The sequence below is a fragment of the Ipomoea triloba genome, chromosome 12 (genome assembly GCF_003576645.1).
Source record: "Ipomoea triloba cultivar NCNSP0323 chromosome 12, ASM357664v1".
NCBI classification, from domain to species: domain Eukaryota; kingdom Viridiplantae; phylum Streptophyta; class Magnoliopsida; order Solanales; family Convolvulaceae; genus Ipomoea; species Ipomoea triloba.
In genome coordinates, this window is record NC_044927.1 from 2,025,837 (window position 1) to 2,052,011 (window position 26,175).

At 36.2% G+C, this 26,175-nt stretch overlaps 4 protein-coding genes across 4 annotated transcripts; 2 read left to right on the forward strand and 2 right to left on the reverse strand.

Annotated features, from left to right (window-relative positions):
- Positions 1-309: 309 nt before the first annotated feature.
- On the reverse strand, positions 310-1,992 carry LOC116000210 (LRR receptor-like serine/threonine-protein kinase FLS2). The gene has a single exon (XM_031240243.1). The coding sequence runs from the start codon at positions 1,860-1,862 to the stop codon at positions 591-593; it is 1,272 nt and encodes a 423-aa protein (XP_031096103.1). The 5' UTR covers positions 1,863-1,992; the 3' UTR covers positions 310-590.
- Positions 1,993-11,551: 9,559 nt separating this feature from the next.
- LOC116000350 (aldehyde dehydrogenase family 3 member F1) lies at positions 11,552-15,215 on the forward strand. The gene is made up of 10 exons (XM_031240415.1): positions 11,552-11,957; positions 12,146-12,214; positions 12,875-12,971; positions 13,201-13,407; positions 13,561-13,682; positions 13,812-13,916; positions 14,008-14,180; positions 14,282-14,372; positions 14,523-14,672; positions 14,777-15,215. Exons 1-10 carry the CDS (start codon positions 11,763-11,765, stop codon positions 15,029-15,031), a joined length of 1,464 nt encoding a protein of 487 aa, XP_031096275.1. The 5' UTR covers positions 11,552-11,762; the 3' UTR covers positions 15,032-15,215.
- Positions 15,216-18,145: 2,930 nt separating this feature from the next.
- LOC115998339 (monothiol glutaredoxin-S6-like) lies at positions 18,146-20,844 on the forward strand. The gene is made up of 4 exons (XM_031237880.1): positions 18,146-18,649; positions 20,114-20,187; positions 20,317-20,415; positions 20,518-20,844. Exons 1-4 carry the CDS (start codon positions 18,219-18,221, stop codon positions 20,571-20,573), a joined length of 660 nt encoding a protein of 219 aa, XP_031093740.1. The 5' UTR covers positions 18,146-18,218; the 3' UTR covers positions 20,574-20,844.
- Positions 20,845-21,455: 611 nt separating this feature from the next.
- Positions 21,456-25,522, reverse strand: LOC116000157 (probable methyltransferase PMT27). Its single transcript, XM_031240193.1, has 8 exons — positions 24,032-25,522; positions 23,733-23,882; positions 22,968-23,238; positions 22,760-22,870; positions 22,501-22,675; positions 22,111-22,383; positions 21,747-21,941; positions 21,456-21,666 (listed from the first exon to the last, which is right to left on the reverse strand). The coding sequence occupies exons 1-8, from the start codon at positions 25,265-25,267 to the stop codon at positions 21,456-21,458; spliced, it is 2,622 nt and encodes an 873-aa protein (XP_031096053.1). The 5' UTR covers positions 25,268-25,522.
- Positions 25,523-26,175: the final 653 nt, after the last annotated feature.

A 26,175-nucleotide genomic window follows, 5' to 3' on the forward strand; every position in this document is an offset into this window, starting at 1 on the left:
TAAAGATAACCTTATTGAAACTTTTATATTTAACGTCTTAATTGTCACCTCAATTATATATATAGTCTTGCGGCGACAGAATATTAATGTTAAAAGTTTCTCAATGGCATAGAAGAAAACACCAATACTAATATGGAAAATATTACATGAATTTTTATCTTTTATTTCCTGTCACAAATTTTTGATGTAGATATTTTTTTGAGGCCTACATAATAAAATATCATATTATTGTTTATCACATCATATCATAGAATAAAAGTGATGAAGTAAAATTTAAAATTACTAATAAAATTCTAATAATTATTAATGGAAAGCACCAAAAAGGTAAAAAACTTCATTCATCATCGAGTTAATAATTGAAAGACCAAATCCAAAGCCCTAGTAATCCAAAGATTAAGCTAGCTATCTTTCTATATCTAGAGTACTAGAACTAGAAGCCTCATTTTTCTTCTAAAAGAAGAAAAGAAAACATGAAATATTAAACAAATCATATTATTGTACCGCCACAACGTCTAACTTTTGTACAACAAAAAAACATAATTTATATTTATACATACATATTTATATATATCCTGACATTTTTGCAATTTTCAAGGAATGATGGGCCCGAAAGCTTTGCACTCCGATAATGATTTCTGCTCCCCACCTTCACATAAAAATAATCTCAACGGGCACCGGTACAGACAGTTGTCTCCCAATCGGATCGTCACCGAACCCGGTTTCAGATCCAGGAACGGACCCGGGATCGCCCCGATCAGGTAGTTACCGCCCAGTAAAAGCCGTTCGAACTGAGACGACGTCGTTGTGCCATCTCCGGGGACCAGGACTTTCAGGGCGTATTGCGCCGGAATTATGCCGGAGAGCTTGTTGTTTTCCAGTGAGAGAGAGGATAGTTTGGGGAGAAGGCCGAGAAATCCGGGCAAAAAGCCGCGAATCTCGTTGTTAGTTAGGTCCGCCGCGATTAGCTGGCTGGATTGGAGTAAATTCGGGTCGGGTTGCTCGACGGAGGTGTAGTGGTTGTAGGATAGGGTTAGCTGTTGGAGGGCGGGGTGGACGAAGAGCGGCGCCGGGACGGCGCCGGAGAGGTTGTTGTGGCTCAGGTCGAGGACTTGGAGGTAAAATAAGTCGGAAATTCTCGCCGGAATATTCCCTGTTATGGAATTGTTCCTCGCCGTGAGCTCGATTAGATTCGCCGGAAACCTCGCCGGTAGTTCCCCGGAAATCGCGTTGTTGCTGACGTCAATGAAATTAACGGAATTTAACTCGCCGAGGTCGGGGAACTCGCCGGTTAACTCGTTGTCTTGAAGCTCGAGCGTTTTCAAATTCGTGAGCCCGGTAAAGCTCTCAGGTATTGCCCCTTCCAATTTGTTGTTATCCAGATAAATCTCCTCGAGATTATAAATATATCCGAGTGAACTCGGAATCCAACCCGACAACAAATTACGCGACAAACTGAGTCGCCGGAGGCGCGTGAGGTTCACGAGCGACGCCGGAATTTCCCCGTGGAAAAAATTCCCGGAGAGATCAAGCGTTTGAAGGTACGGAAGATTCCAAGAAATTTCCGCGAGTGAGCCAGAGTATCCCCAACGGTCAAGAACAACCTCGGTGACACGCGCCGCCGAGGAAACAACAACGTCGCACCGGAATCCGCAGGTGAACTTCTCCGACGACAAATTGTCGCAGGGGTCCACGGAAAAATCCCAGGAGCTGAGACACGACCCGGGAGTTACGGAACCCGGGTTAACGCCATTTTTGAACTGCTTCAAAACCTCGACGTCGCCCCAATACGTCGCGGCGTCGCCATGCAAGAACAGTGATAAAACCTGGGAAAATCCAAAGATGAGAGAGAACAAAGAAACCATTTTTTTGAGATGTAGAGAGAGAGAAATGATCAGAGCCGTAGGTTTGAAGAGGTAGAGAAGGGGGGGAAGGGGATTTATGTGGGTGGATTCACGGGTTAAATTGTCAGATAGATGTGTGGATCTACTGTCCTAGTGGACATGGAAAGAGGAGAGATGTGTATATATCAGTGTATGTACCTACTAGATATATATATGTACTGTACTGTATCTACTTATCTAGTATGATAGTATCTACCCACTGTAAAATTCTACGGAGTAACATTTAATTCTTAGATTTTTTTACATGGATAGTATCTTAGTATAATCATGTGAAGAATGTTTTAGATATATTTAGTGGTGTAATCTAACTGAGTGAGTTTGAATAGTCATTAGAAGAGGGTTAATCAAGATTTTTTATTAGAAGTTAATCATATGCTTCATTCAAGTGGTCGTCCCTTTTGGGGTACAATTTTTTTTTTTTTAATTTTATTGTTAGATGGAACTTATTTTATTTAATTGAAATATCATGTGGTCCAGTTTCGTGTAAAATAAAATTACTGGATATTTTTGATCTATAAGAAAATTTACATTATTGTCTAAGGATGTAATATGGATGAATTCAGATTCTAACTAACAAATAAAAGACTACAAAGAAGTACATTAAATTTAAGTTATCCAGCCCACATGAGCACAGCTTAATTGTTCATATGCCTGAAATTTGAGAAGAAAGATCAAGAGTCGAGTTTTACCAGCAACAGTGTAAGAGTAATTTTTAAAGTGAAGGGTATTCTCTTAGATGTCAGATTAGGGCCTTTGAAATTGGTAATTCAACCTTAGCTTTTGCTACAAATTACTTCGTATCTTTTACTAGAAGAAGGGGAAGGGATAAGGGAAGAATTCACAAACAAACAAATAACTTGTACGTGAAGGTCATTGTTATGTCATTTTTGTGTGCAAGAAGATGGTGGCGTATGCTATCTTGCCAATTTTGTTGCCACCCATGAAATTACTGTATAGCTTCAAAATTCAAATCTTTAAAGTGATTCGTACTATTATCAATATCAGTAAAACGCATGTTGGATGGTCACTGTTCAATTGGAATAGGAGTGTTGAGCCTCAACTATAGTTGTAATATTATAAAAGCGATTAGAGGAGCCTCGAGGCTCCCCTTAATTACTCATTCAATGTCCCACATTGAATAGAATGAAATGTATAGTGTAGTGGATATAAGATCTCTATTTCAGCAATGTCAACCAAGCTATTTATACTATGCATGAAAATAACCAATGCTAAGTCATCAACTCATTGCAGTGCCTCCATGCGTCTTTCTCTGACTAACATGCTAGGTTAGTTGGTCAACTTAGTAGTGTAGGTTGGTCTACTCGAACTACTAAGTCCATATATAAGCTCCCCTCCCAGTTAAGGGAGCATCTCCCACACTTTCATTCACTTGTATTATTGTAAATTGTCTTTCTGACAACTCTGATCCACATCAAACCGACTAATTGATTTGTAGCTACTATATTTCTCTCGCATTTTATGCTATGTTGTCTAAATTGCAGAAAAACAAGTAATAAATTACAATAAATAATTGACCATTCGGGGAAACAGTTGGCAATTGGCATGACTTGGAAGTTTCCGACCAAAGTGAATTCAGTTGGTAAAGCTTTAACTTTAGCAACGTACGTATGCCCCTCCCCTCAATAAAGTCTTATGGTAAATGTCTGTTCTCATGTAATGTATTATTAGGTCCGAATATAAATTTTAACTTTCCTGTCTATCTATATGTACGAAAAAAAATAATTGACTTTGGCATATTATAAAATCTTATAATCGTATTAATGAGGTATCTAGAAGAGTGGTCAAAACTCAAAAGGTTGAAAAAAAAAAAAAAAAAAGTGGTCAAAACATAATGTTGGCCCATATGAAATGGGCTCACCCAAACTGACCTTGGTCCATCAAGGTCTATACCCATGTGCTTTGCCTAAGATGTCTTCTTCTTTTTTTTTTTTTTTTTTTTTTTTTTTTCAATTGAGGAGATAGCTAGACAATCTTTATATCATGGACCAGAATTCACGGTGCATTATGGACTCTAGTACATGTATTTATGTCTTATGTTGTGAATTTTTTATCTTGTGTTATGAAATTCTATATCTTAAGAATATGAATTTTGTACCTGAAACAAATTGATACTTGTGTCTTATGTAATGAATTTAAGTGTCTTGTGTTGTGAAATTCTGTGTCTATGAACACAAATTATGTTCCTAAATCGGATTTGAAAAGGTAAGTAAATATATAACATGTGTATTTGTGTACGTGTCTTGTGTTGTAATTTTGTGTGTCTTTTGTTACGAAATTATGTATCTTGTTACGAAATTATGTATCTTATGAGTACGAATTTTATATCTTGTCATTTTGATCCAAATTTCATAATGCTATGATAATGGTGCAAAATTTGAAATTTCAAATGGTTGAAAGGGTGGAATTACTTTACTGCTAGTTCAAGGAAAAGGAATTGGTCCAGAATTAGGTAGAGTTGAATCATATGCTCCTAAAAAGCTGTGACTGCCTTTGCGTTGCAAAACAAAAAACAGTCGGGTTGATAAAAGAGATAATGTACCTACTAATTTGTGATATTCTTTTTAGGAAATTTTTTTAAAGGAAATAATTTCACTTTTAATCCACAATTTTAGCAATATTTAATATTATTCTTTTAATTTTGATATATTATATTCACGACTTTAATTTTCTTACTACAATCGATTTTCGTTTAGATTTTTCTCATTTTACCATCAACAAAGAGAAATAACCATGGTTATGTTTGGTTAGATTTATTTTAATTTTTAAAGTTTATAGTTTATTTTAGACTACGAATAAATTATAAGTTCTGTTTAATAAAATATGAAGAACTTACAATAATAGTTTATTTTGCTACATTACTCTAAGTAGTATTTCAAAATAAACTAATAGTTATTAGTTTTTAAGCTTTTAGATTTAAACTAACTTATATGTCTCTTAAATAGAACCTTGACGTCTCATTTCTCTTTTACACATGCCTTCAAGTAAATATACCTTTTGATATTGTAAGCTATTTGTTGTTATAACATCGTACATTTTGAAAAAAATGGTACTATATGGTGTAAGTAATGGTCAATTAAGTAAATCATTCAATTTTATACTTTTGATTTACAGAAAAATTCGCAATAACTACTTGAAAGTGCATTATGAATCGATAGAAAGTGATGTTATATACTTATAATTTTAATATTATATAATATTTATTTTTTTGACGCTATTATTATATTAGATTTTTAATATTTAATTATTATATAAATTCTTTATATACTTGGGACAAAATTTGGTATGTAGACCAAATTTAAAGCAAGTTAGGTTACCCTAATTAATTCCTCTACCAAATCTCACACACGTATACTACCTAAAACTACCTAATTATAATAATTAAGAAATACTAACGACTTGGAGCGGGCAACAACTATATGTATAGATAATGGATCAAGTGAAAAGGTTGCCTTATGTGTAAAAATAAGGTTTAATTTTAGAGGTGAAATTTTCGGGATTCGGTTCAATTTTTTCAATTTCAATATAAAGAATATAGAATACTAAAGCAAACGTGAACTAATTGGCCAGCTGGCTGAATTTGACGACCCCAATGAGTTATTTATATATTTTTTATTTCGAATATATCACATATTAATTTAGTATAAAATGTGTGACTTTTTTGAGTGACGAGGAAAATATGCACTCACTATTTGAGGAAGTACATTGGGTAAATCCTGCTTTGTAATAATCTTAGTTGACAAATCAACTCTGATAGGGATTTACCCTACTCAAATATTTAATTATGTGCTTAGATACTATGTAAGAGGTTACCGGTATCATTTTCCGAACGCAATTGACCAACTTCATGTTTTCCGCGATCGGATCGTGACTGGGAAAGAGGCTTTCTCATTCAGCATAACATGATTTAATTTATAGTCTGATTAGTTCCCCCGATCATGTGTGACCGGGATGTATATTATCGAACATGAGACTTATTTGTTCAAAGAAAAGCTTAATCTGAACAAATTGTATAGTCACATCACATTCATGCGGCCCATAAGAGTTCCCGGGACTAGTAGAATTGTTGTCATCCCGATTAGTGCATGAATGACACGTGTCCAACACGCCGTAGGCTCATCATGTGTTCGCTCTAGACCCTTATATAAGCCGCATTAAATTCTTAGGGGGGGGGGGGCTTTTGTGAACATCTAAAACAACTATAAACAAGTAAATATGTAACATGTGTATGTGTCTTGTGTTATGAAATTATGTACATTACGAATATGAATTATGTACCTCGTCGTTTTGATCCAAGGTTTATAATGCTATGTATATCCTGGTCCATGATCGATGTTTTCATGGCTATCCAAACACAATTATCAATTATCCAAACTTATCTTATATATTAAGATTCGAGAAAGTCCAATACCAAATATTACTTGACCCGTTACTATCTCTAACATTGTCACCCAATAAATATAAGCATTATATGGAGTGCACCGAACTTACTTGGTAGATGGACTTTTCAATTCATTTACTCCCAACAAATCTCTAGTGGACAACTTGCAAGAGTCTCTGCTGTAACTTCTAAGTAAGATTATTGGGCTCAAATTAAATATTGTGCATTAATGGAACACTGCCATCAAACCCCATATATATGACCCATTTTTTATTTTTAAAAAAATTATAATTACCTATATGTATATTTTACGGCAATTTTTCTATGTGTCATGAATAAAAGATATCAAATAATGTATATTCAGTACATAAATAATGTACCTTTAATATATTAAAAATGTTTATTTTTGTATGGACCATAGTTTATTGAATAATGATTGATGTTTTACTTAAAACTAGATCCTCGTTTGATTTTTTCTCTCTTTTAAATGTATATTAAAAAATAATGAATAATTATTACGGAGTATTATCAAAGACCTTGTGGTCAAACAGCATGAAATGACTCTTCTAAATATGAGGTCATGGGTTCAAGCTGAACTTCAGTAGTTTGAGAAACTATATACTAGTAATATATAATATATGGACAGATACTAAATGTAAACCTCACTATCGAGGATGCCACAAATTATAGATTTTTTAAAATTATCTTTTTTAAAACTTAGATAATAGGTGATGTAAAGGCTTTTTTTTGGCGGGTTAATTGTTAAGTTTGATTTTTTAAATTGAAAATTTGTTAAAACTTAGAATGGGAACATGTGAAATATTAAGTAAAGATATAAAATACTTGTAGTGTCTTTCATCATTAAGTATTACTTTTATTGCCATTTTAATTTTTGTATCATCCTGACCAAGTCTATAGTTGTAGATATGAAAATAGGATTAGTAGTCATTGTTAGACGATTTCAATATGAGATGGCAAATTAATGTAATCTTTTTTATTGAAAGCCTTTCATTTTGATATATAATTCCCCTCCTTTTGTCAACTTGATTTACGGTCAAGCTTGCCATTTATTATACTGATTTTGATTTAGCAAGGTCGACCAACCTTTTATTTTTAATAATAATAATAATAATAATAATAATAACAACAACAACAACAACGACGACAACAACAACAACAACAACAACAACAAGAGGACTTTGAGTGGTTAATAATGTCATTTTAATGTCATTTAAACATATTTATTGACGTAAGAGTAAAAAAGATTATGTCACAATAATGTTAGAACCAACAGAGATATTATAAAAAAGACAGGACAAATAGTGAAATGATACATATAAATCTAGGACCAAAAAAGGAAAATGAAATACCACTTATAATTGATTAGACCGAAATGTCATTATATTTAACACCATTTAAACGATTTTGTTGACAGTGGACAAAAAATGATCATGTCACAATAATACTAGAACTAAAAAAAATTGCTTTTAGAAATAAGGACTAAAAGTTGTCTGACATAATTTTAAGACAAAAAATTGAATTAACTCGTATAATAATTATATAAATTCAAAAATATTTTATTTTTCTTTCTAAATTATGTCAATACTCTTTCTACATTATTTTTAAATACTCTTTCACTTCATTATTCAATTTTAATCATGTAGGTAGAAAGTGTAATAATTATGCTTCAAACTTTGATGTTAGGTAATGGAATAAAGTATTAATTAATTATTGTTGATTATTATATTGATGTGTTCCTTTGTCTACACACCTCTTATTATATATTTTTAATCAATGATTAAAATGAGATCAAAATTGATGCTTTATTTTTAATAGTCAATAATATACTGACACATAAGTCTTAAAAATCCCTTAAAAGTATAGACAAAAAGGAGAAATACTATTTAGAAACCTTCTTTTATTGCAATAAAGTACAACACCGTTGAGATATTTATAATCTACCTATTGGTTTAGGTATAATGTTGGGCTAATTACCAAAACTTACCACAACTATTAGAATGTACCAATTTTTAGTCCTTAAATGACAAATTTCAATACTAAAAGTGACACGTTTTCATTAATTGAAAACCAAATGGAATAAATGTTGAGCGTAACTCAAATACATAAAATCGAAAAACACATAATAATCAATATGTCAAAACTAAACTGGAAATATTTACTCTCTAACCTTTTAATCATATCAATTGAGCATTACTATTTTACGGTACAAAAATAACTCAATATTATTCATTCGCTTACGTGACATCATTTATCAAGCTATAATGTTTTCTTTCATTTGCTATTTGTGAATTAGTTGATTTTATCATAAGTCAATTAAAAATGTATAAAATAATAAATATAAATAATTAATATAACTATGACATGTGCGTTCAAATATTAAGTACTTTGATTTTAGTACATATAAAAAAATAATAATTTTATACTTCCCCCAGAAGCAAACACTTGTTAATGTATTCTATTATGATAGTTTCTAAATTTGCACGTTATGACAATAAACTATTACACACCATAGTACATGTCGCATTTTCTTTTTAAATATTTGTTCATTTTGAGAATTCTAATTTAACTCTAGATGAACAATATATAGTTGACCATAGACAAAAATTGTTCGATTTCCTCAACATCAATCAATCAGGAGATATTGTTTACACTTGACTTTTATTGATAGTCATGCAAAAGTAAATATACAATGAAATTGCATATATTATTTTTAACTATAATATATTAACACTGATAAAAATTATATGTTTTCAAATAAGGTCTGTTTTACCCGGAACGCATGATAACACTACCCGAGTTGGTTGAACAGTTAGGGTTTCAAGTTTGATTATTGTACTCCCCGTGGGAGCTGTCTATTGACCTTCTCCATTTGAGTCTGTCAGGAGAGCTGTCTATTGACATTATCAGTTTGAGCCGATCAACTATGTAATTTACTTCCTTGTGATTATTTGCCGATTATGATCGCAAAGCAGATTATATCTAAGAGAGAGAGAGAGAGAGTTAGAGAGAATAGAGTGGGAGAGGCGGAAGGGGAAAGAAAACCACCAAACAAATGCAGCTTCATGGAAAAATCGTGTTGTCTCCTAGCTAAAACAGATCAAACTGTCTGCTTCAAACATGTTGTACATTTATTGCAGTTTGGGTAGCAAGCTAGATGGATACATTTGGAGAATTCTTGTAACTTATTTCAGTTTTTGTATAACGACAATGACACTTAACCAAACCTCTTGTTTGGCACTATGAAGTAGTATAGGGGTATATCTCAAAACCTAGGAGATTTGCACGCAATTAGGGGAAATTAATTGGTTGTATTGTTTGATGTGATTTACCTCATCGAGTATTTTTGCAATTTGGAGCAACTAATTGGTTGTGTTGTTTGATGTGATTTGCCACTTGTATTATTAATTGTCTGAAAATTCTGCTTTAAATTTTACATGATTCAATACCTATAAAAATGATTTTACATGAAAATATTTGATCAGTTTTGACATTAAAAAAATGAGGATGGCGGAATAGCTAATTCATTTTTCTTGTAAGAAAGTATGATTTGGCATCTTCCGAGTCAAGCGGTTAAAATTGGAGAGTAGTCTAACATGATTATTTAAAATGGTGATTTTCACATTTTTAAAATTTTGTCAATTGATTCATGAAAGTGTTTAATTGACGAAATTTTGAACAATTCGATAATCAAATTGATTGAAAATGAAAACTAGAGATCATATTATACTGACAATTGAAAAACAAGTGAGGAAGCAAAATGTTGATTTCCCCTTATTTTTATTCTTCATATTTTTTATTATTTTTTTGAAAACCAACCAACAAATTTAATTTAAGTCATAAAAAAAAATTCCAAAATACAATCAGGTGGGGAAACCTCCCAGACTCCAAGGACAAATGGCAATCGTTATATCGTGGACCACGGTCCACAGTGCACTGTGCACCCTGGTCCGAAACGATGTCGTTTTGATGTTAGTGAACGCGGACGTGAAGGACTCTAGGAAATTCATTATCTATAATACACATAATCATTATCTAGAATACACAGAACGTTTGCCTATAATATACAGAACGTTTGCCCAGAATACACATAATATTTACACAAAATACACAGAACTCATCTTCCTAACACTCAAATGCACAAACAAGTCACAACCTGCGTTAATAACATGAATACACAGAATATTGACACAAAATACACAGAACTTATGCTACTAAACATTCGAATACACAAACACATCAAAACATGTGTTACTAACATTAATACACTGAACGATTGCCTAGAATACATAGAATGATTGCCTGAAATACATAGAACGATTGCCTATAATATACAAAACTCATTTTGGTACGGGTTGCACAATACATTGTGCACCGTGGTCCACGATATAAATTGCCGACAAATGGATAGTTCGTCATGTCAAGAGGTCAGTGAATCACGTTGCTCATGTGTTAACACGGGCGACTGATTCTTCATATTTATTAGTTGTCTATAAATTGGTTTATTTATTATGAATTTTAATTATATAAAGCAATATCACAAACGTACAAGATTTGGAATTAGAATTATATGAGAATAATATTTTCTATAAAACATATAGAATGATTTAATCCGTCCATTTGTGTTGATTAGCTAAAAAATAAGGAGGAAATTATAAGTTTGAATTAATTACGAAGCTAAAAAATAAGGAGGAAATTATAAGTTTGAATTAATTACGAAGATGACAGTAAGTTCGTCTTCTTATCTTTTGGGCATTGATAAACTCATATGAACGAGTGAAATTATTCTACATTGAGCAAATTGTCATTTTGGTCCACTGACTGTTAATTGTAATTTCGTATCTTAACTATTCATACATTTTTAAAAGAGTAAATTATCATTTTGATCCACGGACTATAGGGGTCCTGTTAATTGCAATCAACGACTTTCAAAACTGTTAAATTCGTATTGAATATAGTGTTATGAAATTGTGAACATAAATTTATGAAATTGTGAATATAGAGTTTTGAAATTGTGAACATAGAATTAAAAAGTTTTAAACATAAAATTCTACAATTGTTAATATAAAGTTCTAAAATTGTGAATATGGACCTAGATGGACCAGTGTCAATAGCATAACATCTGACTTTAGACTTATCCTATATCATCGCAATCAAACACGATTACGAAATTGCGTTGAAAAAAACTTTATCCAGAAACCCAGTATGCTATTTTGGACTTTCCTAGCAAACACTTCATTCCAATTTCCCAAAGGGCAAAGGAGTGAAATTTGATGTACATACGTACGTGATTACATGAATTGTCAACATCACATATCTTCACGAACGGCGTATACATATATTTAATATACGCATACGAAAAGCTGTGATGTTGAGCTATACATAGGTCCTCTGTCTGTACTCTGCAGTGTAAAATTACAGAGGGGAGAGAAGAAATTGCGGAGATGGCCGTGGAAGGGGTAGAGAAAGAGTTGAGCGAGCTGAGAGGGACGTTCCAGAGCGGAAAAACGAGAGGGATTGCGTGGAGGAAAGCGCAGCTTCAAGCCATACTCAAACTTATTTCTGAGAATGAGGATTCGATCTTCGAAGCTCTGAAACAAGATCTCGGGAAGCACCGAGTTGAAGCTTATCGCGATGAAGTAACTCTGCTATTATTCTTCTTCAAATCTACCTAAGTTTTTTTTGGTTTTATTTGGTTTCGAGTGTTGATTTTGGTTTGAAATTTTTGATTAATCAACTCAATTTGTGTGTCTTGGAGGTTATTTGTGCTTCAATTGTTAGCAACTTCGCTGGGTTTTACTTCATGGTTTGACGATTGCTTCTGCAGGTTGGTGTTCTAACGAAATCTGCAACGCACGCTTTGCACAATCTCGAGAAATGGATAGCCCCCAAAAAGGTTTGTCTCCACCTCACTCCATATATATATATATATAGGATTGGGATCAAATGAGAACTACCTCCTTGATAACTGCGAACTACCTATTGTACGAATGTTCATTTGGTGATAATTGATTGTGCATTTAGAAACAGTCATATATATATAATTATAACATCTTGTAATGCCATAATTGTGCATTTCTATAATTTTTTGTAATTACAATTGTGCATCTTGCTTTTTATGTAATTACGGACTGTGAATCTTGTGATGTTTTATTGTACATTTGCTCATAACTGATTGTGCAGTTCGCAGTTCTTACAGGAGGGGTAGTTATCATGTGATCCTTCCATATATATATTGTGTATATATGTGTGTGTGTGTATAAAAGAAGTATTTACTTTGTTTTATTATCTTTGAAATGTGCAAAAAATTCAATGTTGTATGGAACAGTGTAACATATTGATGTTGCCTTGTTTTTGTTTTGAGGAGTTGAACAGAGTTAATTAGTGCAAAATTATAAATCAAAGATAACCAAAGTGATGCAATGCTATATTTGTTGAATGGTTTAACTGAGCTTGAAACTGTGCCTTTTGAAATTCAATGCTATAATGGTTCTTGTAAAATTGACCAATGCATAGCACAAGAATTGCTGAATCACTAATCGTATAATCTTTGCAGGGGAAACTACCACTGCTTTACTTCCCCGCAAAAGCAGAAGTTATGCCCGAGCCACTTGGTGTAGTGCTCATATTTTCGTCTTGGAACTTCCCCATCTGTGAGTAACTCCAGTTCTGCTGGGTGATCTGATCTGCCTTGACTTTATCTTATTTCCTGCAGAAACAGACTTGTATAACTGTATAAGACTATATATAATCATGCTTTTGCACTTCACAGTTCCGTTGGTTAAATTTGTATGAATCTGGAACGTGTTCAGTACACTCGTGTTATGAGAGAGGCTGAAGTAATTTTTGTAAGTTAAAAGGCACTTTTCCTGTAATTTGCAGCATTAGCTTTAGATCCATTGATTGGAGCAATATCAGCTGGAAACACGGCAGTCATAAAACCTTCTGAACTGTCACCAAAATGCTCCTCTCTTCTAGCTGATATGGTCCCTCGTTACTTGGATTCCAAAGCAATTAAAGTCATTGAAGGTGGAAGAGATATAGCCGGGCAACTACTGCAGCAGAATTGGGACAAAATCTTTTTTACGGGTACTTCTCATTCAGTTTGTTTGAACATTTTATTTCTTGCTCACAAAAAGCGAAATTCCCTCGTCCCCAAGGCTCCACACCCCGGCCCTACAAGATAGTGGAGGAGTAAATCACGTAGGATTGTTTAGGTTTCTCTTTGTGGTGTTTTTTCAGGTAGCCAACAAGTAGGAAAAATTGTCATGTCTGCTGCTGCAAAGCACTTAACTCCGGTAACTCTAGAGCTGGGCGGGAAGTCCCCTGCCATTGTTGACCGTATACATGCAGCTGACCTAAAGGTTCGTCTTTTAAATTTTTAATTCTTTCAAGTTATGATACTATGGCAGAGATATCCATGTATTTTCATTCAAGATCGAAGAGCATTACGTATGAATCACTCATCTTCCTTTTCTCTATACGGTTTAAAGGTTGCAGTCAAGAGAATAGCCAGTGCAAAGTGGGGGGCATGTAATGGCCAAGCGTGTATAGGAGTTGATTACGTGCTTGTAGAGAAGGAATACGCTTCTGTTCTGGTATTTTGATAGCAAAGCCCCGTCTTTTCATTCTTTTATCTGTTTGATTTTGAATGGCTGGAACTTACGAATGCTAGTTAAAATTTTCCAGGTTGAATCATTGAAGAAGTGTATCCATCAATTTTATGGTGACAACATTAAAAACTTAGATAACATTGCAGCGATTGTGAACAAGCACCACTTTGATAGAGTGCGAAATCTTCTGAAAGACCCCCGGGTTACAGCTTCCATTATTTATGGTGGTTCGATAGACGAAGAAAATCTGTAACGTCCTATATCCCTTTCTACTCTTTGCTTTACATATATGGCTGGATTCCATATAGTTTCCCTGATTTTATTGTTATCGATCTTATGGACTGCCACAGGATAATAGAACCAACAATACTGCTGAATCCTCCACTCGATTCTGATATCATGACTGAAGAAATATTCGGCCCATTACTCCCTATAATTACTGTAAGAACTAAGAAGCAATAGATTCTTAAATAATGTTATTGAAATACTTTCCTGAAATAACATCTAAGGTATATTAATATGTTTGAAGTAGCATCATCTCGAAACTCAAGTTCTATAGAAATATCTGACTATGTGCAATCTGTATCGTAGGTAAATAAAGTCGAAGAAAGCATCGAGTTCATAAGAGCGAGGCCAAAACCCCTTGCACTCTATGCATTTACGAAAAATGAAGCATTAAAGAAACGTATTTCGCTGGAAACGTCATCTGGAAGCTTGGTTTTCAACGACACCATGGTCCAGGTACGGCCTCGATTTCTATTGAAGCACTTTTTTCCTGGATATATAATGCCCCGATTGGGATTTGATAAGGAATGGACCGCCTCGTTTCCTTGAAACATTTGCAGTTTGTATGTGATGCATTACCATTTGGAGGCGTTGGACCGAGTGGTCTTGGGCGTTACCATGGGAAGTACTCGTTTGACGCATTTAGCCACGAGAAAGCTGTGTTGCACAGGACTTTCCGCCTCGAGCTGGAGCCCAGGCACCCTCCCTGGAACGATTTTAAGCTGGATTTTGTGAGACTGGCCTACAGGTTTGATTATTTTGGACTAATATTGCTCTTGACTGGGTTGAGAAGATTATTCAGATCATGTAACTGATGAACCTTCAAACTGTTGCTGCTCTGAGAATATGAATATCCTCTGTAGAATCTGACATTATTATATGAATATACTCTGTAAAATCCGACAATATATTTTCAATGTCTGTAAAAACAGCTGATGATCAAGCTCAACATATATGCCAATTATATCCCATATCACCATGTGCTATTTATAATTGTGATAATGTCATGCATCTATATATTCGCAGCATTCACTCTTCTGTCATGCAGTGTGGTCCTCGGTGATGAAAAAAATTCGTACAATGCAGTATCTGTTCATAACTACTTTCTCAACCTAAGAAGCACAAAGAGTCGATATTGACTCCATTGAGAGTCGAATCCACAACCTCTCACATGAGGAAGTTAACTGGACCACAAAGTCCTTGGCCCATTTATATTTATCTATTATAAGTTGATTAAGCATATGACATCTTGATATAGGGACCATCCACGAGAACTATTGATTAATGGTTATTTTTTAATGTATTAAATGTTCATTTTTAAGTAGTATATATAAAAATAAACATGTAATACACTAAAAATAAATTTTAAGAATAAAAAAAAATGAATTTTCAATATATTAGAAATAAACATATATGCCAAGCGATTCACATTGCAATATAGACTATAATCCATGATATAATGATCGCTTTATATATGGTACAATGGAAACTCGCAAATTATATTGATGAATGTTCATTTTTAATAGGGGAATAACAGTTCATCTCAAATGATACTACCTCACAATTGTTTTTATATTATCAAATGAAACTATAGTTGTGTTGAAATGAAATTGCAATGTATATAAAATGAAACTGATAGGAAACTACCGTGTATTATGAAAGAAACTGTAGTTGTATTGAAAGGAAACTGAATAACAATTTCACATATTTTTTTTATTATACTTGGAAGGGGGAAACCCGAAGTATGTATACAACTTAACTAACATTGTACATAAAGCGCCAAGAAGGGTAGCTTTCAGTATCGTTCTCCAGCAGTGGTAGTAGGCCGTCTGGGGGGTTGATCTTAACATGCATACCTTTAGGATGTACCATGAAGGTCTTTGCCATGAAATCTGCAACCTTATTAACTTCCCTGGGTACTAGGCTCATCCTCCATAATTCCAGAGATTTCAATTCCTGTTTGCAAGCTCTAAGGATATTCCGTATTACGTTGTTGGCCTCTTGATCGTTTGTCATTCCATTGACAACCTCAGACGAGTCACCTTCAAGGATGATTTTTCTATAGCCCATCTGATTAGCTAGTTGGATGCTTCTTAGCAGGGCCCAGGCTTCCGCTTGTGAAGATGAGCAGGACCCTATTTTGTTGGTAAAGCCTCCCAGCCATGAACCCCTTGAATCCCTTATGACACCCCCACAGCATGCAATGTTTTGATCTGTAGCCCCGTCAAAGTTTATTTTAACAAGACCCTCTACTGATTTTTCCAAGCTGATCATTCCCCAGCTGCCTGTATTGGATGTGACTTGATGAGTTTTGACTCTGTCAAAGGCTGCATTTACCTCTTTCACTTGATTATTGATCCACTGGATTTTCAAATAGAGAGGTTGTATTGAATTTCTGAAGACAAGCTCGTTTCTCCATTTCCAGATCCACCACAAAGTTATTGTGAACAGGATGTTGTCATACTTGGGTCTGTTGCCGTTCCCTTTCCTTGAAATACCCTGGTCAAGCCAAGCTCTAAATGACATTGGTCTGGTCTCCATGTAAAATGCCGGGAGGACCTTTCTCCAGATTGTATTTGCCAGTGGACAGCTACGTAGCACATGTTCAACATCTTCTACTTTATCTTCGCAAAGCAGACACTTATCACAATCTGCAAGACCTCTCCTCAACCTCATGCGATTTGTCATGATTCTTTCCTGACGGCCAGCCATAAGAACATTTTCATCCTACTCGGAACTTTTAAATTCCAAATTGCATTCCATTTTGCAGCTTCCACTGGGTCTGTTGAGCTACTGGAGCCTGGGTTGTTGATAATAATGTTGTACGCCGAGCTCACCGAGAACCTACCTGATTCCGCATCCTTCCATCCAACTATATCATCCGCCTCAATTTCCTTATCTAGGACAGCTGCTGCTAATTTGTCCAGTTGGGCTGCCGGGAGGAGATTATTAAGTCTGAAACTGAATAACAATTTCACATATTTGAGTGTATAATATCAAATGAAACTGTAATTATATCAAAAAGAAAATGTAGTTGTGTTGAAAGGGAACTACAGTGTATATAAAATGAAACTGAATATGTTATACACACAGAGTTAAAAGCGTATAATGGAGTTGTTTCTACCGTTTCTTTTTATTAATCAAAACGACATCATTTTGATGCATGGACTACCATGCATTGTGGACCGCAGTCCACAATAAAATTTGCGATAACAATTGCTTTAAAAAGCATTTAATCGGCAAATTATGCCGTGGACCCAGGTCCACCTTGCAAGGTGGTGGACCTGGGTCCAAAACTACGTCGTTTTGTCTTTTTTTNTTTTTTTTTTTTTTTTTTTTTTTTTTTTTTTAAATTAGTAAACACATTGCTGAATTAGAGTTGTCCAAAAATGTGTGAATGTAGAGGTTTCAAAGTGTGAATGTAGAGTATAGAAATCGTGAATGTAGACTTATGATTGTGTGAATGTAGAGTTGCCTAGAAATGTGTGAATGTAAAGGTTTCAAAGTGTGAATGTAGAGTATAGAAATCGTGAATGTAGAGTTATGCATGTGTGAATCTGTAATAGAGTTAAGAAGTTCTAGCAACTTGTAGCCTTGTAATGTGTGAATGTGGAGTTCTTAAGTGGTGAATATAGAGTACAGGACCTGTGAATATAGAGTTTTGAATGTGTGAATGCATAACAGTGGTAATATAGTTACTAAACATATAATCCTGTAATGTGTGAATGTAGAGTTTACGAAGTGTGAATGTACAATATAGTGTATGTGAATGTAGAGTATAGTGTATGTGAATGTAGAGTATAGTGTATGTGAATGTAGACCCAGGTCTACCTTGCAAGGTGGACCTGGGTTCACGGCTTAACAATCCCATTTAATCGATATGGGCCTACAGTACAAAAGGCCCAACAGTACGGAGTTGTGCGAAAGCTTTTCCATGGTGGAGCGGAGAGTAGAGCGACGGGATCTGCGAGTAATAATTGGCAAACCCAGTGTTCCGCCGCCATGAATTTGGCCGGCCCAGCAGGCGTCTCAGCCAAAACTCTCAGCGGCCGCTCAGCAAAATGGCCCATATTCGCCACTAAACCCGAACTCCGATCACACGAAATCTTTCACTTCTCTCCCTCCAACCAATTCCACCATCTCTGCAACAACAACCTCATAGTTCCCTCCGCATCCTGGAAGCCCTTCGCGGTCTCCTCTCGTCTCCACCCTCCGGAACTTTCAACACTCTCCGACGTCTGTAGAACAAAAATGGGGAGGTTGATTGATGAGTGTTCTCGTAGGCAAACCCTAGCTATAATTGCGGCTCTGATGGGAGTCTTGCTGATCGGAAATGGTCCTGAAAGAGCCCTAGCGTCCAATTCTCCATCAGCTTTCGTTCAGAACGTCATTTACTCCAACAAAATCGCTATCTTCTCCAAATCTTACTGCCCGTAAGTCCATCATTTCTCTTATTGCCCAATTCGTTGACTTATCTGCAGTTTCACTTAATTCGAAATTGAGGTATTTGATGGCCGGAATATGGCCGTAGTTTCACTAGTTTGGTGCTTCGGCGTCTAGTTTAATCGACTACTTACTAAAGTTCATTACTTATCAATCATGAATGTAATATTCATTAAAATAATGTAAATGATAATTTGCCATCAACTACGAATTCAACGAAGTAATCACTAAAAATCTTTTAATTGAAAAATAGCAAAATGAGTTAATTTCGTATTTAGGCTTCACTCATTTCCAATTTTAGTCTTGGACTTTTAAGTTTTAAAGCTACGAAATTTTGTCTTGGAGTATTTGAAACAATTGGCACCATGGTCATGACTTTCTAATTTGTGGATTACAATTAGAAATGATTCAATACTTAAAAGAATTAAATTTGGTAGTTTTAAAAGTCAATGACTAAAATTGGAAATGAGTGTAGTCCGGATTCCGGACTAAATCCGGAATTAACTTTAACAAAAATAGCCATGAACATTCTTTTTTTTTTTTTTTTTTTTTTTTTTTTAAATATAAGTTATGCAATATTAGTTGCAATTATGGAAAGGTCACAATTTGTTTGAGATTCCAAGTCTTAACTTTGCGCTTTCTTTTATGAGTATGCTTGTTGTTTCTTTAATCTTAGGAATCATGTTAGTCAGCACTGGGTGCAATGTAAGCCAGGGCATACAATTAGTTGCCTGGAGTACATAATAATGTTCTCAAACTATATTTAAGCTTATCACCTTTCTATATGATTTTATGACGGAATATTTTACAAGGTCCCTACTTTTAGTGTGTAGATGGTATTTAATGCTTAGAGTTCTTGTTTTGATGTTGAGATAACTCTGCTTGTCAATTGATGTTTAGAATTCTTTCTAAAACCAAAATGCTATTTTGAGAATGGATGACACAGATTTAAAATCTGACAGAAGGCATCAGCAACAAGCTCTTTTGTTAGCATTCTTAAGTTGTTGATTAGATAAGAATTAAGGTTTCATGTTGTTCTAAACTACCGTGGTTGTTATTATCTGCTGCCACGTAGTTATGCAAAATTTGATATGGATTACTATCTGCTACAAAATCATTTGTTTGAATTACTATTAAGCTGTTGGCTTAGTAACCACAAGGTTTTCAAGTTTGACTCCCGGGGGTCGCCTATTGGCCTTCTTGGTTTGAGCCGGTCAGCCTAGGCTGGCTTATCTCCTTGTGGTGATCCTTTGTTGTCTACGGTCACACGGTGGGGTTTACCTAGTGCTCACCCTCGGGTAGTGGTTGCGGGTTTCCCTCGTCACTCAAAAAATTAGCACTAACTCATTGCTATAGAAACTTGAACTTGTAAAAATGCTGCCAAAATTGAGTCAAGGTTGTAATTCTCTTTACTCTTCACCTATGTTTAATCTCTACATGGATTTCAAACGTAGGTATTCCATGCGTGCAAAGCACATATTTGAAGAACTAAAAGAGACACCTTTTGTTGTGGAGCTGGATCTTCGAGGTATTTCATCCTTGTGCCCTTCCTTTTTCAAGATGGAGTAAAAGAAGGGAACTAAATATTGAAATTACTACTAACGTGCATTTATTATAATTTGTACTGGCTTGTGATGGTTTTGTTGGGCGTATACAGACGATGGGCACCGCATTCAAGATGTCCTTCTAGATCTGGTGGGCCGCAGAACAGTCCCACAAGTATTTGTGAATGGGAAACACATTGGTGGATCTGATGGTGAGCCTTAAATTTTCAATTATTTGTCTGCTGCTACTGGTTTCTGCTATCTGTATAACTAATTCCCCCCCACCACTTTTTCTGTATTCACATGAAAATTAGATCTCCACAGTGCTGTAAAAAATGGGCAATTGGGAACTCTTCTTGCCAAAGAATAACTCCAGAGGATGATGCTGAGAGATTATAGCGTCTCAACTGAAGTGGCTGCCCTCCGCATGCCTGGAAGACTCAACTAACTTTTGTAGGGCAATCTTGTTCTTGGCTAGCCTAGGTCAACTGTTTAGGTTGTAATCATGTCAACCCCATGTCAATCTGAGGTTGGATACATTTGTAATAATAATAGTGACTATTTTGTATTTGAATTAGTGAAAATTTGAATTTGATTGCATGGTAGCATATAAAGACAACTTTCTATGGCTTTGTGTTACATATCATCAGTTCCAGCCAAACTGGTTAGGATGTTGGTTTGGTAGCCTTCTTGGTTTGAATTGGTTAACTATAAACAACTTAGGTTGGTTTGCCTTCTTATGGTCCTTTGTCGGCTAGGGTCAAAATGCGAGTTTATCCCGTACACACTCTCACGTTGTAACTACGAGTATCTCTTGTCATCCAAACTGTTTAAGTTAAGTTAGAGTTTATCTCCTTGTGGTCCTTTGCCGGCTAGTGTTACAAGGTAGGGGATTACCTAGTGCACATTCTTGCATAATGACTGCTAGTTGCTCGTCATCCAAATTGTTTAGCTTTGGCTTTATATATCATCAGAATTTAAGAAAATGTTACACTGATAAACTAAGACAAAAGATTTTGCAGTCTTGGAAATACATGGCTTTGGCAGAAAAAATATATGACAAATCAGGTGTAAAAACTCCAATAGCCATTTCATCAGGATAGATCTTTCATTACAGTAAGGTAATAAGTAACCAAAAGGACAGTAAAATTGGCCTCACTGTAACAACCCTAATGAGGACCATGAATCTACCAAGAAGCTAATGTCTCCATAGTGCGAAAATACTAACATTATCTTGAACTGATATCTGTCTTTAAGCTGCATATGTTTCTGGTCTCCATTCGGTTTTCTGAGCACTAAGCATTCCATCTTGCTTTTGATAGAAGGTCATCCGAACCTCCCAATGCAACGACTTGAGCAACTCCTCTACTTGCCTAATCGTTCCAGAGTCGTCTTGCACGATCAATTTGCCCCCGGGCCTAACTATTCTGTCAACCTCTGCCAAGACAGCAGTAATCTTGCACCTACAGGCATTGTAACTTGTAAGTTATTATTTGTGTTATAAGAAAAAAATGTGGTTGCCTGATTTTTTTCCGGTTTCTACCTTGTTTTCAGCCTCGAGAAGAGATGATCTGCGTGCAGGAGATCATACGATCTTGGGTATGTGCTGAAGGATTCACACCAGTCATGGTACATTCCAAAGAGGCCACGCTCATAGATCACTGGAAGCGTGTCTGGAGAGTCTACGTTCACCACATTCATCACCCACACTTTCAGGTCCTTAAGCGCCGCTGCAAATCTGTAAACATTAACATTCTGTTAGTAGCTATGAACAGATACTACATTGTAACAGAGTCAATAGTATTCAAAAAAAAAAAAAGAAAAAAAGTTCTGTTAGTTCTTCAGCCTTATCTGTCAGCATCAGTTCAATGTTGTTAGAATAGAAGTTTAGTGTTTTTAGTTTTTACCCTCCATAAACTGCTCTCATGTCCATGATGTTTCTGACAGTGGACCAATTAATGCCCAAACCGCTCATGTATGATTTGCTGACAACATGTTTCCAGTGCTCATAATCGGCTGCAAAGTCGTCTGGAGCTGGTTTCCCATATATTCCCACCTGAGATCTGTTTAGCCAATATGGTGGCGTTTGAAGTCTCTCGGGCCATTCCTTAGGCCACTTTGATCCTCTCTCCGTCTCGTCAGTTGGGACTCTGTGCATACATGATTGCAGAGGTACATACCTGAAAAATTACATTCCAATCGTAGTAGAACGTTATGGTTAAGAACTTAAGATACAATTCACACGAGAAATCTCTGAAAGAACTCGGAACTGTAACTTTCACTGCTTCTGATCTTACCATGCAGCGTTAGGATCATCAACGCTTTTACACATTGGAGGCTTTTTGCTTTTCCTTTGATTGTAGCAATCGTTCGAGTCTGGTTTGTGATAGATAGCTGCACCAATTGAGTTTAATTTGTCCTTCTTGATGGCAACAAGCTCCCAGCACATCGACACTGTTAGAGCAGACATTGCTGGGAAGAAATAAATCAGCAATTCATTTCTGATTTCTCCTTGACAGAATCGAGAAAAAAGGGCGAGATCGATTTAAGTCCTACCTTTCCAAATCTGCACATCTTCTGGGAGTTTTTGGTACACTGGAGTTGCAGACCAGATAAAGTAGCCTCCAGGACGAAGCACTCGATTCAGTTCCAGAAGAAGCTTTCCGCCTTCATCATCCCGAATTTAACGTGTTAGATAGAACATGTGAAGCATTTAGATGAACTGTGAAAGTTAAATCAGAGTAGCAGAAGGGAGAAATTAAACCTTCATTGTCCCAAGGGACTCTGCAGCGAGCGCAATGCACAATATCAAAGACTCCGCTAGGGAATGGCAGCCTTTGAGTGCCCATAACAGCAGATATTGCAGGAATTCCTCTCTCGAGCGCGAATTGGATTTGAGCTTCGTGTTCATCTTTAGGCGCGAAGGACATTGTTAGAACATCTCTGTCGAATAGGTAGCCACCAAAGCTAGCAACTCCGCAGCCAACATCCAAGACTACTCTGCTACGCTTTCCCCAGGCAATATCAGGAACTGCCTACACCCATTATTCATATAACAAAATCATCAAATCATAGTATTTGTAAAACGCCAGGCTCCTAATAGGAGCAACTTATTGGCCTCTTAGTTTGAGCTGATCAGCTATGGGCAATGTTGCAAAAATTCTGTCTAAGTGTCGATCGATCACCTAGCGTATCACCTTAGATGGTCTTCTAGGCAGCTGGCCGGCTAGGCATCTGCCTAAGCACCTCCTAGGCTATGTAGGCGTTGACTGCCTTGGCCTCCTAGGCCGCCTAATCGGTCAATTTTAATGAGTTATTTCACTCAAAATAACATCGTTTTGAGTGAAATAACCATAAACTGTACAAATTCTAGATATGCGCAACCCAGCTGGTTTAACTCATTGTGGTCCTTTGGCTAGGGTCACAAGACAGAATTTATCCAGTATACACTAGCTGCCGGTTTCCTCTGTCACCTAAGAAAGATTTAAGAAGCTCAACTTGTTGAGGTGATAAGCATAAGCTAGCTTACCTGTTGGAGAAAATCAATGTAATGTAAGGCTCCATGGATGAACTGAGTACCACCACCTGGAAAAACAAGGAATTCTCCAGAAACTTTCACCCAATTTTGATGCCCCTTCACCTCTGCCAATAATTTGTGAGGCACATTGTGATACCATATCTGCACCATTAAACATTTCATATCAATCAATCCTATGGTAATTCATAATTGTTAAGAATCTTAGGAGAGAACATATGGGTTTATAAGGCCATGGATTAAACTAGCTGAATCTTAGATTATAACATGGTATCATGCATTTGATCATATACCTTCTCTCTGCTTTTAGGCCATTCAATTGGTCTCTTGTACCCTTTTGGAAGCTGGACAAGGCATGTAGGAGGCTCCTCGGGGCAATGGCGTTCGCGATGCTCGAAATGCCTCCTGGTTCTTAGCTTGTGTAGGGCATGCTCATTATCCAAACACGGTATGTAATCTGGCCCAGCTGTCACATTGCATAATTGCCAATTCAAATTTGCGATATTGTTGTCTTGTTCCTCTGTTGTCTTTGTCCTTTCTTTCTGAGTAACAGATTGGAAAGCTTGAGTGGACCAGGCCTTCTTTGATTCCTTGGACTCCTCTGGAATCTGAGGCCCCGAGGTTTCCCCGGCTTGAACTGAATCAGTCTGAACTCGTTCTTCGTGCTCTGTTTCTTGATTTGATTCAGATGATGAGAAAGAAGAGTGAGTTTTGAGAGTGTCGTCGTCTCCGGATATTGTTGCCTCGTCGTGTTGGATTTGATCTTCGCTTGTTATGCCGTGAGATTCGTGTTCGGGATGCCTCTTTGGCTGGACTTGATCGTCTTCTTGCTGCTGCTGCTGCTCGAGTCTTTTCTGTTGATCTTCGTCGGAAATCATGTTTTTCGTGGCGTCTAAGGTGTCGATTTGGGGATCTTGAGCCTTAATTTCTTCGGTTTCGGGCTGCTGATTGTCATTTAGTGTTGTTGTTTGCTCGGATTCTGTGTTTTGAGCCTCCGCGGCGGCCGTCTGAGTCTCCACTTCTTTCCTCTGTTTCTCTTGCTCTGTTTCCTCTGCAATGCCGCCGTCTCCGCCTCCCCGCCTCTCCTCCACCGCCACGTCGTCTATTTCCGGTTTCTTAATACTACTGCTCTCCAAATCGCCGCTCTCTTGCTCCTCGGCCGCCACTCCTCTGTTCCTGCGGTCGTCGTTTTCGGTCTCGAGGTCCTTCACTTGCTTCTCTTCCTCGTTATCCCGGTCCGTCCCCTTGATGGCGTCGTCCGGGAGGTCGCCCGGGTGGTCCTCGAACGCCTCCTTATTAGGATCTGTGGTGGTTAAGCGGACACCTCCACCGCCGCCCCCGGTGGCTCTGGTGGTCGTTTTCGGGGGAATGACGGCGGTGGAGGAGTCGGAGGAGGAGGAGGTGGAGGAGGAGAGCATCCATACCCCGAAGAGACACAAAGCTACAAAGGCAATGGGAGTGATAGTGGAGGAGTAGGGCGTAGTGGACGATCGTCTTCCCACGCCGCCACGGACCTTTCCTATGGCCATTGCTAGCTAGCTAGCGAGTAAGCGATCTAGCTTCGGTTCTTCCTTTATTTCCTTTCTTTTTTTTTTTCAGGTGTTTGATCTTTGGTTTCTTAAGGGCTTGGAACAATGGCGTTAATGGAGATGGAAGAGATTTGAGACGAGAGAGAGAGAGTAATGTAGGAAAGAAGAATTCTAAGATCCACGAGAGTAGGACTAGGAAACTTGCTTTTTGTTTTTAACTAACACAACGGTTTTCTGCTTTGTTCTTCTTTCTGTTATTTCCGTTACTTATTTCTTCCCGCGTTTTTCTACTGGACCCAAGCAAGCCCTTATTAGTGTATTTATATATTTAATTTAATAAACTAATATTAAATTAAATATTGCAAAAATAATTTTTTGAGCTTTTGCTTTAATCCTATAAGAAAATATTGTATCATGGTGTATATTATTTGGTGCTTATTTTTTGTTAGGGTTCATGTAACAAGATGAATAGCTGATACAAGTTTATTTTTAATATATTACATATTCAGTTTGATTTGTAATTCATTAAAATAAATTCAGTACACTTATAATGAATTTACTAAGAAAAAACATATAATACATTAAAAATAAACTTGCAATATACTTATTAGGTACACAATATAATTTATTGATATGATTGGGATAACTTTGCCACAATTTTTTTAAAAGATCTTTCTATTTGTTTCTCTAGTATATAAAAAAAATGCATCTAGGATCACATCCTTAATTCAAAAACGTATGAGTAAGCTTCTTAAAATAGTCGTACTATTAAAAAATAAAGTTAATTTTCAATTTAGTCATCGATTACAATAGGCTTTTTCGATTTAGTACTAAATGAGTTTTTATGCTTAATTATGTTAAGATGACTTGGTAATTTAACCACTATTAATAATTTAATACCCAACAAT